A 13,401-nucleotide genomic window follows, 5' to 3' on the forward strand; every position below is an offset into this window, starting at 1 on the left:
TTTAGCATCTAAAACTTTATTATTATTATTACTATCATAATTTTTTGCAGCATATTGTAAATGAAACATGATGCAATATAATATGAACATTACAGCATTACTATTACCAATAATTTATCAAACATATTATTACATTTATTATTATTACGGTCAACAAAATTAATGCATACATAGATTTATGTAAGGAAAGGCCGTTAATATATATATTATTAATTACATAACAATGAAGGTAACATTATCTTATAATATGTAATACATAATAAAATAAAAAAAGGATATTTATATAATAAATAATGTAAATTATATATATATATATATATATATATATATATTATGATGTCCAGGTTACACTTTTCTTAAACTGTATAAGATTATTTTTAATATTGCTATTATTATCATTAACATGAAACATGTATTAATTAATTAATTAAGTAGAGAATTGTTCGGTCGGGTGGTAGTGTTATTAAATTTCACTCAGCTAGATGGTAGTGTGTGGGGGTAGGTTTTTAAAAAGAAGCCCTTTCTAACTGTCATAACTTGAAGAGCCATGGTCATGTCCAGGGCTAGGTGGTGTACTAGGATTGCTACTATTGTTTGATGCTATAGAATGTCTAGGACTTCCGCCACTGGCAGCATTCTGTTCCTATACAAAATAATAAAATATCATCAACTAATTAACATTTGAAACAAAATAACTATATTTGATAAACAAATAATAAGACAAAATGCCTGTAATAAATTCCAAATAGTGACAGTAATCATCACCCGCAAGATGCTCAAAATACTGCAGTTATTAAAAATTCCAAAAGATAATTTCATATATTAATAAGTTAATAATCTGAATTAAAAACATAAAAACAGCAGTAATTAAGAATTGTACAGTTGTGTTCTCTGTATCTCTACTTTTTATTTACTAAAACAAGTTTATTTTAGTTAGATTCACTATAGGATAATATGTATCAATCAAATGTTATTTGTTCCTACTATTAAGAATGTATGTATATTATGGTATATAATAGTAATAGTATATAATAGTATGTATGTATAATGTTATTAGTATATTAAGAATATACTAATGAATTGAGTAAAATTGACAATAATTACTCATAAAAAAAATAGAAAAATGCTGTTTAGATTTTTATAATTTTTTATACTTTATAATTTTTTGAATTATTTTTACCACTAAATTCTAATTTATGCTAAGGTAAATGAAATAAATGAGTTATTTTTTTAATTGAAGACAATCTAACATCAGAAGCAAAGCTAAGTCAATAAAACATTGTTTAGGGTTCAGTGAAAATAATAAAAGTTAGAAATGTTATAATACAGAATTGAAGAATGTATGTCATATTTAGGAGCCGGATTCTTACAAATAATTTTAAAAAATGTACTTCACAAACATAAATACAGAACGACCTTTTTTATTTTTATCCTATTTATAATCATACACAACTGTATAATAATATATGAAAGAGTTAAACTGTTCTAATCATTCAATAAGAATTTTTCTTTAAATAATTCTAAATGATTCTTAACAGTACGCATTCCCATTTAAGCAAGTAAGAACAAATCTAACAAATTAATTTTTATGACATATATATGTTTGGGGTTTCTTCTCTGGATTAGAAAAGACAGCTGTGGTTTTCAATGATTGTGCCTTTATGTTGTGATCCTGGATAGGTCTGAAAGAAATTTCAGATTGAATTGATGTGGGGGACTTCTAGGGCTAATAACTCTAGTCATAACAATGGACTGACTTAAAATCAGAAACTACATTTATATAAATAGTTAAGCATGATGGCTAAGAAATCCAAAGGAATGGCTACTCCAGGTGGTAACTAGCAACAGGAATCAATGCTACTAAAAAATGTAGTATGGGGCAAGGTTCTAGAGAGCCCCAACTACCATGCTTATGAAGCAACCAGAGCCTTTTGGAAATCCTTTGTTAAAAATCAGGCCTAAGCAAAAGAATATGCTAGCAACTGGATATCAACTCATTATTGAAAACCAGCAAACTAAAAAAAAATCTAATTAATATTTTTAAATAAAAAAAAAATTTAATAGCACCCTTTCAAGAAACAAGGTAACAACAAGATAATGACAATTTAGAGTCTGAGAATTTCAGGATTTATAAAGGTAAACCTGGTAAGATGATAATTAGGAACTAATAAACCATACAATCATAAATTCAGTCAGAGTCTTAAAATCACCAACAGAAAGACCTCTCTCTCTTCTGACCGTAAAGTGTGCTAACAAGACGTACATTATCATCAATGCATACACTCTAATAAATGAGGACAATAAAAGAAACTTACTAAAAATGGAAGAATTTTGGAACATGTTACAAGCAGAAATGGTCCAAAACAATATTAAGATTCTCGAAGGTGATTTCAATGCAAAGATTGGGACAAGAAAAGAGAAAGAAGTAGGTATCTATACAGTACATAAAAGAACCAATAAGAACAGTGAAAGACTAATCTGCATATGCCAGTCTAAAGATCCCAAAATTATCAACACATTTTAAAAGACTCCCTAGGAAGATGAAAATATGGTGATCTCCTTGTAAAAGACTTTGTGAATTCCAAATAGATCATGTAGCAATTTTGAAAAGGAGAATAAGAGAACTGATGAATGTTAAAGGAGACTTGATGTTGATTCTGATCATTATCTCAACACAATCAAAATGAATTTTTTACCCAAAAAAGAGGAAAAAGGTAACATGTGACAAAGAATAGAATGCATTTTTTCCTGGAAGATGAACTGACTGAAGGGGTTTGAACTTGACTGAAGGGGTTTGAACTTGACTGAAGGGAAGATTCTATTTGAAGGGGTCAAATAGAATGGCCAGCGAGATCACCCAACTTGTCATAATCAATTACTTTCTATGGAGCCACTTAAAAAAAGTATTGTTTATCATAATAAGCCACAAGATATCAATGATTTACAAAACAGAATTTGAGAATCAGCACAAAATATCACTAGGGAATCACTGAATATGCAATATCATCCTTTTACAACTGACTGGTACACTGTCAAACAACAGAAGGAGGATATTTCGAATGCTTATTAAAATGAAGTGTAAGTAAATAAGCAAATGTTTTGCTTAATAAATAATTATTTTTTAAAAATAAATTTATTCAACAATATCCATTTAATCAAATTTATTTATCTGCGATAACAGTTCCTTAAATGAAATTTTTTTAAAAATCTAAATTTTATCCTGCCACTGTTTTGGTACAAACATCGTACCAACTTTTTATTTATACCATTATTCTTGTCTAAAAGAGATTTTTAAAATTCTCACACAAAGTGTTACCTTTTAAAATATTTAAGTTACAAGCCCTGCACCCCCTCCCCCAAGTAGGAGTTGAAATTCTACTTCTCATGGTAAAGTAGTTGACCGATACCTTATCCTGAAAGTTACAGTATTCTATCTGGAATGGTTTAAATTTGTTGAGGGATTTCCATACTTTTGACTCACTCTGTATATATATACTTTCTAGTATCCATTAATATCAATTTTGTTTCTTACAAGTTACCTTCCTTTAATGTTGCTGAAAGAAATTTTCAATCAAACTGAGGAAAAGTGAGATTTATGGCAGTCATTAAAATAAAAAAAAGAATAGGTTGATAGGCCATCAAAGATGAGTTAATTTAACCAAAAAGGGAATTAGAGATTAAAAATTAAAAATGGGATGAATGAATGTTGCAGAGTAAATTATAGAAACAGAATGATAAGTGTTTAAAAGGTTAAAAATGAAACAAAAACTCTATGATAAAATAAATAATGTATAAATACCACACACCTTACAAATGTCATGCAATGAAGAAGTACCAGAATGATGTAATAAATCACCAGGATGGTCTGGTGCAGGTGTAGGTGGAGCTTCTGGAGTACGTGGCAACGATGGAGGTGTGACTGATGGTCGAGGTGGAGCTGGACCCCTTCTGGATGTTGAACCTGTTTTCAATGTAAATATCATGAAAATTGCTGGGTTACAAACAAAAAATAAAATGAGTTTTTTCCACAATTTTTTAGATAAAACAGACTCAGTGTCATAAATTATAAATACATTGTGTTTTTATTGTCCCTCTTACAAATCATATTAATGAGGGTCTTTCAAGGAGTTACTTCCCAACTGCTTCAAGATTTCCACTCATTCTCTTCCTTAACGGCCAAGGTCTTTAATTTCCAAAATTATAGCCCAACTTCGTTATTGTTTACATTTTCTCAAGTATTTGAAAAACTCATGGAAAATAGGATTTATACATTAAAATGTAAATAAATAATTTATTGACATAGTTATTAAATAAAAACATAATTTATAAACAAATTTACAGCAAGGTTTTAGGAAAAATTGTGTAGTGACGTTTCCCAGTTTTTTTTTGAAAATATTCTAAATAGCATAAATAACAAAGTGATTCTATTTTCAATTTTTTTGTAATCACAGTAAATGTGGTATTGGAGGAGCTGCAAACTAGTTAAAATCATACCTTACTAACCTTACTACATACATTAAAAAATGTAGAATATGGAATAACATAAGAGAAATGCCCTCAACTCTTTGCTTTTCCTATTGTTTAATAATGATCTGTCACAAAATTTTGAACCATTAATTTTTACCCTCTTTGTATATGACACTACTGTATCTAGAGTTATTTTTAGTGAAGTTATTTTCTGAAACGACTGTAACCATATAACTTTAAATATGGATAAAACTGTTACACTGTGTTTTTCAAGTACAGATAACATTACTGTAACATGCTAAAATGGCTGTCAAATCAGTCTCGTTTCATAATGAAACAATTAAGTTTTGACTCATGTAGTTAATTACTACCAAATTTGGCCATCAGTGCTGTCACCAGAGTTCTTAAAAATGGATACATTTACTGGTGCAGAACGTAATTGCTGTGTTTTGGTTTTACTATTTGCAGTCAGAAATTGCAGTTCAACGTAATTTTCATAGAATGTGTGATAGGGAGCCTCCTAGTAGGTATACAATTTACTCTTGGCACCAAACCTTCTTTAAGACAGGTTATTCTGTAAACCATACAAAATTATCAGGATGCCCATGCATCTCTGAAGCGGCTGTGGAATAGTTCAGAGAAAGCTTTGCACTTAGTGCAAAGAAATCAACTTGACATGTCACATGAGATTAGCATTAAACAAATGATTTTTTGGCATATATTACATAAATGATTGCATTTGAAGCCATACAATGGTCCAACACATAACAGACAAAGATAAAGTTGCTCAGCTGCAGCTTTGTATGGAAATGATGAGATACAACTGCAGACAATGATACATTTTTAGACATTGTAAAAATACTCCATATTCACCCATAACTGCTGAATATGGAATAGCAAAAATCCTCATGAAACTTTGCAGCACATTCATGATAGTCCTAAGAGCTAATATGTTTTTTGTGTCCTAAACAAACAGATTGTATGGCTCCTTCATCCAGGAGGCAATCATAAATAATATTGTTTATCTGGACATGCTTCAAAATTTTCTAATTCTTCAATTACATGATGATCAAGATGGACACCATTACTCTCAGCAAGATGGGGCACCACCTTATAACCACCTAGAGGTCTGAGATTTTTTTGAACTCGATCCCCAGGTCGGTGATTTGGTCATGAAGGTCCAATTGCTTGGCCACTTCACTCCCCATATTTGACCCTGCTAGTTTTATTTCTTGTGGGGTTTCATTAAAGACTGGTCTATTAAAAGTTCTTGAAAGCAATAAAATGTTGCTGTATCGTGCTTCAAGTGGTCAATTAAATACACACACTTTTGTGCTGTAATACATCATTTTCCTTGAAATAGAACACAAAAGGGTGAACTGTGGCTTGGCTGTCGACCCAATGGAAGCTTTGTATGTTATCTTGAACAAGAAATGAAAAGTTTTCTGCAAAGTCTGCCAACACCAGAGTTATTTGAAGCCAAAATTTCAATTTTTCTAAAAAAATTATTTTTCAAAAATTCATAAAAATTTAGGGTCAAGGATATCACCATTAATATTATTTATGGTAAAATTACTAACGTATACCTGGATATAAAAAATTAATTCAAACTGTACATGGCATCCTTGGCTCTTGAAAAAAATTACTAAAAGTGAAATTTCACTGTTTTTCACTTTCAACTTTATTGGTAAGTTTTTCATAGAAAGGGAAGAGATTGGTAAATAAACTACTGGACCAATCTTTTACCTTGAGAAAATATGAATAAATTGCTTTTTGTTTCCTCCTTCCAGGACCAATAGTTTTTTGGTTACAAATTTTTCTGTAAACACTTACAATCACAAATAGATGTGCACACCATAACAAAAATGGCTGCCACAGGTAAACTGCTTAAATAAAAAATTTAAAAAAAATGCTTTAAGATACTGAGACATGTAGGAAACAAGTGAGTAAGTTTAATTTTTTTTAATTGGTTAAGCAACCACCCTTGGGTCACTTCAAATGGATTGACCCTTAACTGGAACCCATAATAAGCTAAGATTATTGAATTCGATACCATTTACATGCTTGTTTATTTATGACGGCTGTGATTAGGAACCTAAACAATAAATTTTGAAGAATACTTCTTAAAAAAATAGAACAATGTGACATGTATGAATGAATGGGTGTCTAATAACTGGACTTTGGATCTGGTGGGCAATCTAGATGCGGTTCGGGTAGTAGTGCTAGGTGTACAAAGCATTCAGAATTCTGCTCCAGTGTGCCTTGTAGTGTTGGTCCATATTGTTCATAAAGTGTTCAAAGTAGGTTTTTCTCAATGCTTCAGATGTATTCTGCAATTTTTGTTATGGTTGATCATAAAGAACAAGAAGTCAATGCAAAATTGAATTACTTCCTTTTAAGGAGAATGGGTTATGAAACAACAGTAATGTTTAAGATGTTCTAAGGAGAAAGCTTTAAGATAAGTTAAAAGTCTGTGAATGATTTAAAAGCTTTGAAATGGAGGAAATGTCACTTGAAGATGACCTGGCCAACCTTCCACTTTGGATCAACTAAAAGACCCAAAGTTTTTGGACTGCTGTTTGGAAACCAAACAACAATCAAGACAGTGGAAATTGCTAATTCAAAAGACAAAAAAATTATATCATGTTTGATTGGAAAGTAATAATGAGCTTTTTTTATGAGTAGTGAATTTTTCACAAAGAATTGGTTCTTCCTGGACAAACAATGAAGAAACATTTCTACCTAGAACTGTCAGAAGATTATGTGACAGAAACACCCAAAAATATAGTTAATAAATTGGTGGTTAGTTTCTGCTCACAATATCCTTACCTACATCACTCTGTGTTCAACAATTTTGACAAAAAAAGAACAAGAACTATTGTATTATAACAAGAAAAGAACTATTGTGTCTCAATCTCCCTAAATACCTAATTTTGTTCCAGTGACTTTATGTTAGTGTCACATATGACAAACCTTTAAATCAAATTATGAAGTAAAAGAAAAATTGCAGTGGGCCACAGATAACATTCACTGACAGGAATTCCAAAGATATTTCAGTGGCAAAACTGTTGGGAAAAATAAAATAATACAGTAAAATGTAGAGTACTTTAAGGGAGATTAAAGTTTCAATAAACAAAACTTAAAAATACACATTTTATAAACAAATAAATATAAATATTACATAAAATTGAAAAAATATATTTTTACAATTAATGCCAGTAATTTATGAATATTCTGAACATACATGCTAGATATTATAATTATGATGCTAAAAATTAAGGTGTCCAACATAAACTAAAGGAATGTTATACATTAACTGCAATCAATAAATGAGCGTGTCATTATTTCATTCCAGTGGGAGCTTAGATATTTCATTCATGGTAGAGACATTTTCTCCTAGGGATGAGTAAAGATGTTCCTCAAAGAAACTTGAGCTACTTCTTGCACATTTGGTTCTTTTTTCAGGAATTTGAGCATATTTGTAAATTAATTATTACAAAATTATGTCAGAATAATTTTGTACTGGTTTTCTACTGGTTCCCTAAATATTCTGATTTACATATTATCTTCTCTCATTTCTCCAAAAAATCCATATTCTTATCTGATTTTCTTCTAGGTAAATAACATGGTAAAACACTCTGCTATGAGAGCTTTTGTTTAGTAACTCCATTTCCTGTCCAGGATTTGGGTAATAAGTCTAACTAGTGGCTACAGTACCTACAAGATAAGTAACCCTACAGTACCTAAGTAAATATATACACATATAATATACCATTATGGCCAGAATAAGTTTGCATTTGAGATGAAGGTGTTCTGGGTAAATGTCTCGGCTCAGGATGAGGTGGATGCCTTGGAGGTGGGTGGGCCATTTTTGAAGGCACTGCTGCTCCATGGAATACCTTTACAAAAAAATCATTATAAATTATAACAATAATCGTAATTATAAATAAGCAATACATAAATAACAATAAAAAAAATTAAGTGAAACAGACTGGATAAATTAATTTTACAGTTAATTAATTATATGCTATACACAAATAATACGTTATTAAAAAATATTCACAAATCTCATATGTGAAGAGAGTTTTGATATTAATGCACTGCAATGATTTATAAGTCAATCACATACATACCCTCTGTGGTGTATGAGCAGTAGTAGTATGGTCTGCAGTCTCTAATGTTGTAGGCAAATCAAGGAGTCGCTGGATTTGTATACCATCACCAGGACCCATATGACTAATGTGATTAAAGTTAGTCGGAGCTGATATCATTTTTGATCTTCTATCAGGCCTGAAATTCAGTTAGTTTGCAAAATAAATGATAATTCCATTAACATTACATATAACTATTTTCCAGTATTTGAAAATATGCATTAACGCATGCAATATGAAGTCATAGCAAAACTAAAACTGCATGATAAAATTTTCAGTTACCCAAATTGACATATTTATACTCAAACAGCAATTTTCAGTCTCATTTGTACTATTAATTCAATTTATAGTATTAAAAGACACAAATCTAAATATGCAATAAAGTAATAATATAATTACCACAAAATACATTTAAAGTATTTATTGTGAATGAACTATAACAACTACAGAACAATATCTTAATTATTTAAAATTAATTCACCAACAATCTCAAAGGATTTGTTGAGCCTTAGATGAGTTTCTTATCTCTGTGATTATAGAAGTTTCCTGCCTCTTTTCTTACAGACATCATTAATATACCTTCAATCTTGTCACTTATTACGAAAAGTTATATCACCCATATATTTTTTCATCTGTTGTGAACAACTAATAGTTGTGTTATATGAGGTTTAAGTCAACACCTCATGTTATCATCTTAATAAACTATGAGGAAACTACTAAATTTGTCTCGACTATCTACAATTTTGTACCCATCTATGTATTTTTCAATAGCCTAATCTTTCTATAAAATGACAGTTTTTCCCCCACTAAGTGCTAGAGAGACAACCCACTAGGTTGATCTAGTGGTGAACTCATCATCGCAAATCAGCTGATTTTGAAGTCAAGAGTTCTAAGAGTTCAAATCCTACTAAAGGCAGTTACTTTTATACGGATTTGAATACTAAATCCGTATAAAATTGGTTAATTGGTTTCAATTAACCACAAATCTTAGGAATTGTTGACCTGAAACTGTACAAGCCTACATTTCATTTACATTCATATAGATCATCCTCATTCATCCTCTGAAGTAATACCTTATAGTGGTTCTGAAGAATAAACATAAAAAAAAGTGCTACAGAGACAGAGAGTGTGTGTTTTACATTAATTTGTAACTTTACACTATTTATCATAATTTTTCTTACGATTGTGATGCAGCAAGTAAAATGCGTGAGGTACAAGTGGGCACTATTCAGAGTTGCAATATCTTTGAGAGTAATTGTTAATAAAATAACCAGTCCCAGTATTGAACAGAATGAAAGTGTCATTAGAATGGCTGAATATTTCTGTTGCATTTCAGAGGCTTAGCTTACTGGTATGCAACTGTATGTTCAGCTAAGTAAAGAAGGTGATGGAAATTCATCCTCATTATTCTTATCAAGTTTGAAATGAAATTCATATTATTCATTTTAATGATTATACAATTTTTATGAGTTGCACCTTGCATCAGGTTGTGAAAAATCATTATGGTTATGGAATCTAATATATATATATATATATAAAATTTAACATTTCTGAACATTATTTAACAAATTCAAAAGTCATCATTTGTAGAATTAAATATTTTTTTTTAATTTTCTCTGTGATTTGATCAGTGAGAGTTTACACTACTCCTTTCATCATAAAGAACATAAATTTCTTCTTGTTTCATGAAATCTTTGCTATAAACAGGAAAATAGTTAACATTCAATTTCAGTAGTAGTTTTTTCCTGAATTTACCTGAATTCTAAGAAGAATTCGTAATTAATTTTTCTTTCTGTTTATAATTGATGCCTCTGCTAAATTTACAAATATTGGGATGTAGTATATAAGTACAAAACCTTCTTGCTTTTCTTGATTATATCATGGCAAAAAGTCAGTCTTTCAAAATCTTAAAAAAAAATCACACTCCCTCCCAAAAATAAAATGCACATCCCCATTCACTGATCTTTTATTTCCTCCACCTTCCTCTATTATAATTGCACTTCTAATATATTAAAACTTCTAACCTATTCTTTTTAAATCATTAATTAACTACTGAATTATACATTAGCTATACAATCATTCCTTGTGTAAGGAATATAATACATAAATAATAAGCAAAAAAGCCAAGCCCAAGAATTAAACTTAGTATTTCCCGTAGTTGTCTTTCAACTACATATCACTCTGCCAAGGAGATTGGCTTAGCTATATTGGGAGATCTTTAGCTCTTAAACAAATACCTCACTTATGGCTGAATACACAAATTTTTAAAAATAAAATCTTTTTTATTTCTATATAAATCTTATAAGGATTATATATATATATACAAATATATATATATATATATATATATATATATATATATATATATATATATATATATACAAATATATATATATACAATTTTATACTCAAAAAAACACCAAGACAGGATGCAGATAGATCAGAGAAATAAGAGATGATCTGAAGAAAATTGGCCTTATACCACGACACATCACACATAAGATAAAATTAAAAAGAAAATCAAGAACAAAAACACTTTCGTTTTCTTTTTTGGGCAAAAAAACATTCTCGTGTTGTCATCGCCCGGAAAATAAAATATAAAATCTACTAAGACAACAAAATCACAACAAAATAAAAATGTAAAGCAGAGATTTAAAAACAAGATTAAAATTCAAACTAAAATACTAAAAACAAGGACAAAATAAAAAACTCAAACTAAAATGTTAAACACAAAAATATACAACTACCGAACAAAAAAATGTAAGAGCATTATTAAAAAGTTTGTAAAATACTAACAGCTTGAAAAAAATAAAAATACCCAGTCCTAAACTTCTTTATCATTGCCCAGGAACAAAAATTTCTGGGCAATTTAAATTTACGATGCTAGGCCGCATAACGTATGGAATCCACAAGGATGTGGTGAACAGTCAAGCGGCACTTGCATCGTATGCATATCGGTGCATTTTCTGCTGACATCAGATACCTATGAGTAGCTCCTGTATGTTCTATCTGCAATTGCCAGAGGAGCACTTTCTCTTGGCAAAGTTTCCTGTGGGAGGAATCCCATGGCAACACACACAGTATTGGCATGTCGAAGTTTGTTATCTACTGTGGCAAAGTTTTCTTGCCACCTCGTGTGAAGTACGTGATTGACTTTTTTTTTTTGTGATTGACATGTTTAAACACATGATTGACATGTTTAATAAAGTTGGATGTAGTAACACGGGTAGTGAAGGATGGTTGACTACATACGTCTTTAGCAGCAGAATCTGCATGTTCATTACCCGGAATCCCCACATGGCTAGGAATCCAACAAAGATTCACTTGTGTGATGCAATGGTTAAACTTGGCGATTGCATTGTAAATTTCGGTGACAATAGGATGTCTGATATAAAAATTTCCTAAGGCTTGGAGAGCACTACACGAGTCGCTACAAATAAGGATATGACGATACTTAGAGTTAATGATATTCAAAGCCTTATTTATAGCATCTACTTCAGCAGTAAACACACTAGTAAGACCGGGTAGACCAAACATACATCAACATTTATAAGGTGTAGTACACACCGGGTATGAATACCTACAGGTGCAGTATAACATCTTCGAAGATAAGGATTTCCAAGGACTGTGTCAAAAGCCGGGTGATTTTGCTGTCCTTTAAGACGGGTAAAGTAAGATGCTAAAACCTGGTCACATCTATTCCACAATGATGGCTCATCGCAATCAAGGATGCTTATGACAGAGCTCGATCTAAAGGCACCTGTAGCAAGCTGAAGGAAAGCATGATGTACAGCATCCAGCATTTTAAGCATGCTATTGTGCGCTGATGAGTAGGCAACACAACCACAATCCAAACGAGAACGAACCAAGAAATAATAAAAAACACAACATACATGACTGATCGGCACCCCAATTGGTATTGCTAAGGACTTGTAGCATATCTAAAAGTTTTGAACATTTTGTTTTTAATTCTTTGATGTGTTTGACCCATGTACGGCGGCTACTGAAAAATAACCCTAAAAATCCGACAATAAAGAGAGAGAGCAATTAGCTCTCTCTCTTAGGGAGTTTTCTAGGTGGAGAGCAATTAGCTCTCCACCAAGAAAGACTTGCAGAATAAAGGAGTTCTGCAGATGAGAAAAGACTACACTTTGACTGAAAGACTACTGACTTTGTTAGTGAAAATGTGAAGCCGGGTAACCTTGGACCAAACTTCAAGGTGAGATGTAGTGTTCTGTAGTAGTCTCTCTGCTGTGGCTGTTAAACAGGATGCAATGTATATAGCAAAATCATCAGAAAATAAAGATCATGAGATACGTGTCTGCACACATGTAGTAATACTGCTGATGGCTATAGAAAAATAGGTGGCAATTAATTACACTCCCTTGAGATACTTCATTCCCCAAGATGACACTACCCGAGAGAGTATTGCCAACACAAACACAGAAAGTTTGGTCATTTAAGAAACCCCTAATAAAATCAAGCATATTCCCCTTGACTCCCCATTCTTTGAGGGTGTTTAGAATATCATGCCGCCAAGCCATATCGAATGTGTTACTGATATCAAAGAAGATAGCGACAAGGCACTGGCGTAGTAGGAAAGCATTCTGAATATTTGTTTCCAAAGACACTAAATGGTCAATGGAGGATCGTCCTTGTCGGAAACCACACTGTTCTGTAGATAGAATGTCATGTCTCCCCAAGTACCATGTAAGTCTGCAGTTCACCATTCTCTCCATTACTTGCCACTACAGAAAATGATGAAAGGAGTTCTCCTTCATGA

General features: G+C 31.3%; 1 protein-coding gene across 4 annotated transcripts in view; it reads right to left on the bottom strand.

The window, feature by feature from the left end:
- Window positions 1-350: 350 nt before the first annotated feature.
- Window positions 351-13,401, bottom strand: part of gek (serine/threonine-protein kinase gek) — a 215,917-nt gene continuing 202,866 nt past the window's right edge. For all 4 annotated transcript variants that reach the window (XM_075356769.1, XM_075356771.1, XM_075356770.1 and 1 more), the window contains 4 exons: window positions 8,601-8,757; window positions 8,240-8,366; window positions 3,807-3,961; window positions 351-643 (listed from right to left, as the gene is read on the bottom strand). In XM_075356769.1, the coding sequence (XP_075212884.1) occupies window positions 524-643; window positions 3,807-3,961; window positions 8,240-8,366; window positions 8,601-8,757 (559 nt within the window). In that variant the 3' untranslated portion in view covers window positions 351-523. The remainder of the gene's footprint in view (window positions 644-3,806; window positions 3,962-8,239; window positions 8,367-8,600; window positions 8,758-13,401) is intronic.

Source organism: Lycorma delicatula, chromosome 2 (assembly GCF_047948215.1).
Source record: "Lycorma delicatula isolate Av1 chromosome 2, ASM4794821v1, whole genome shotgun sequence".
Taxonomy (NCBI): Eukaryota; Metazoa; Arthropoda; class Insecta; order Hemiptera; family Fulgoridae; genus Lycorma; species Lycorma delicatula.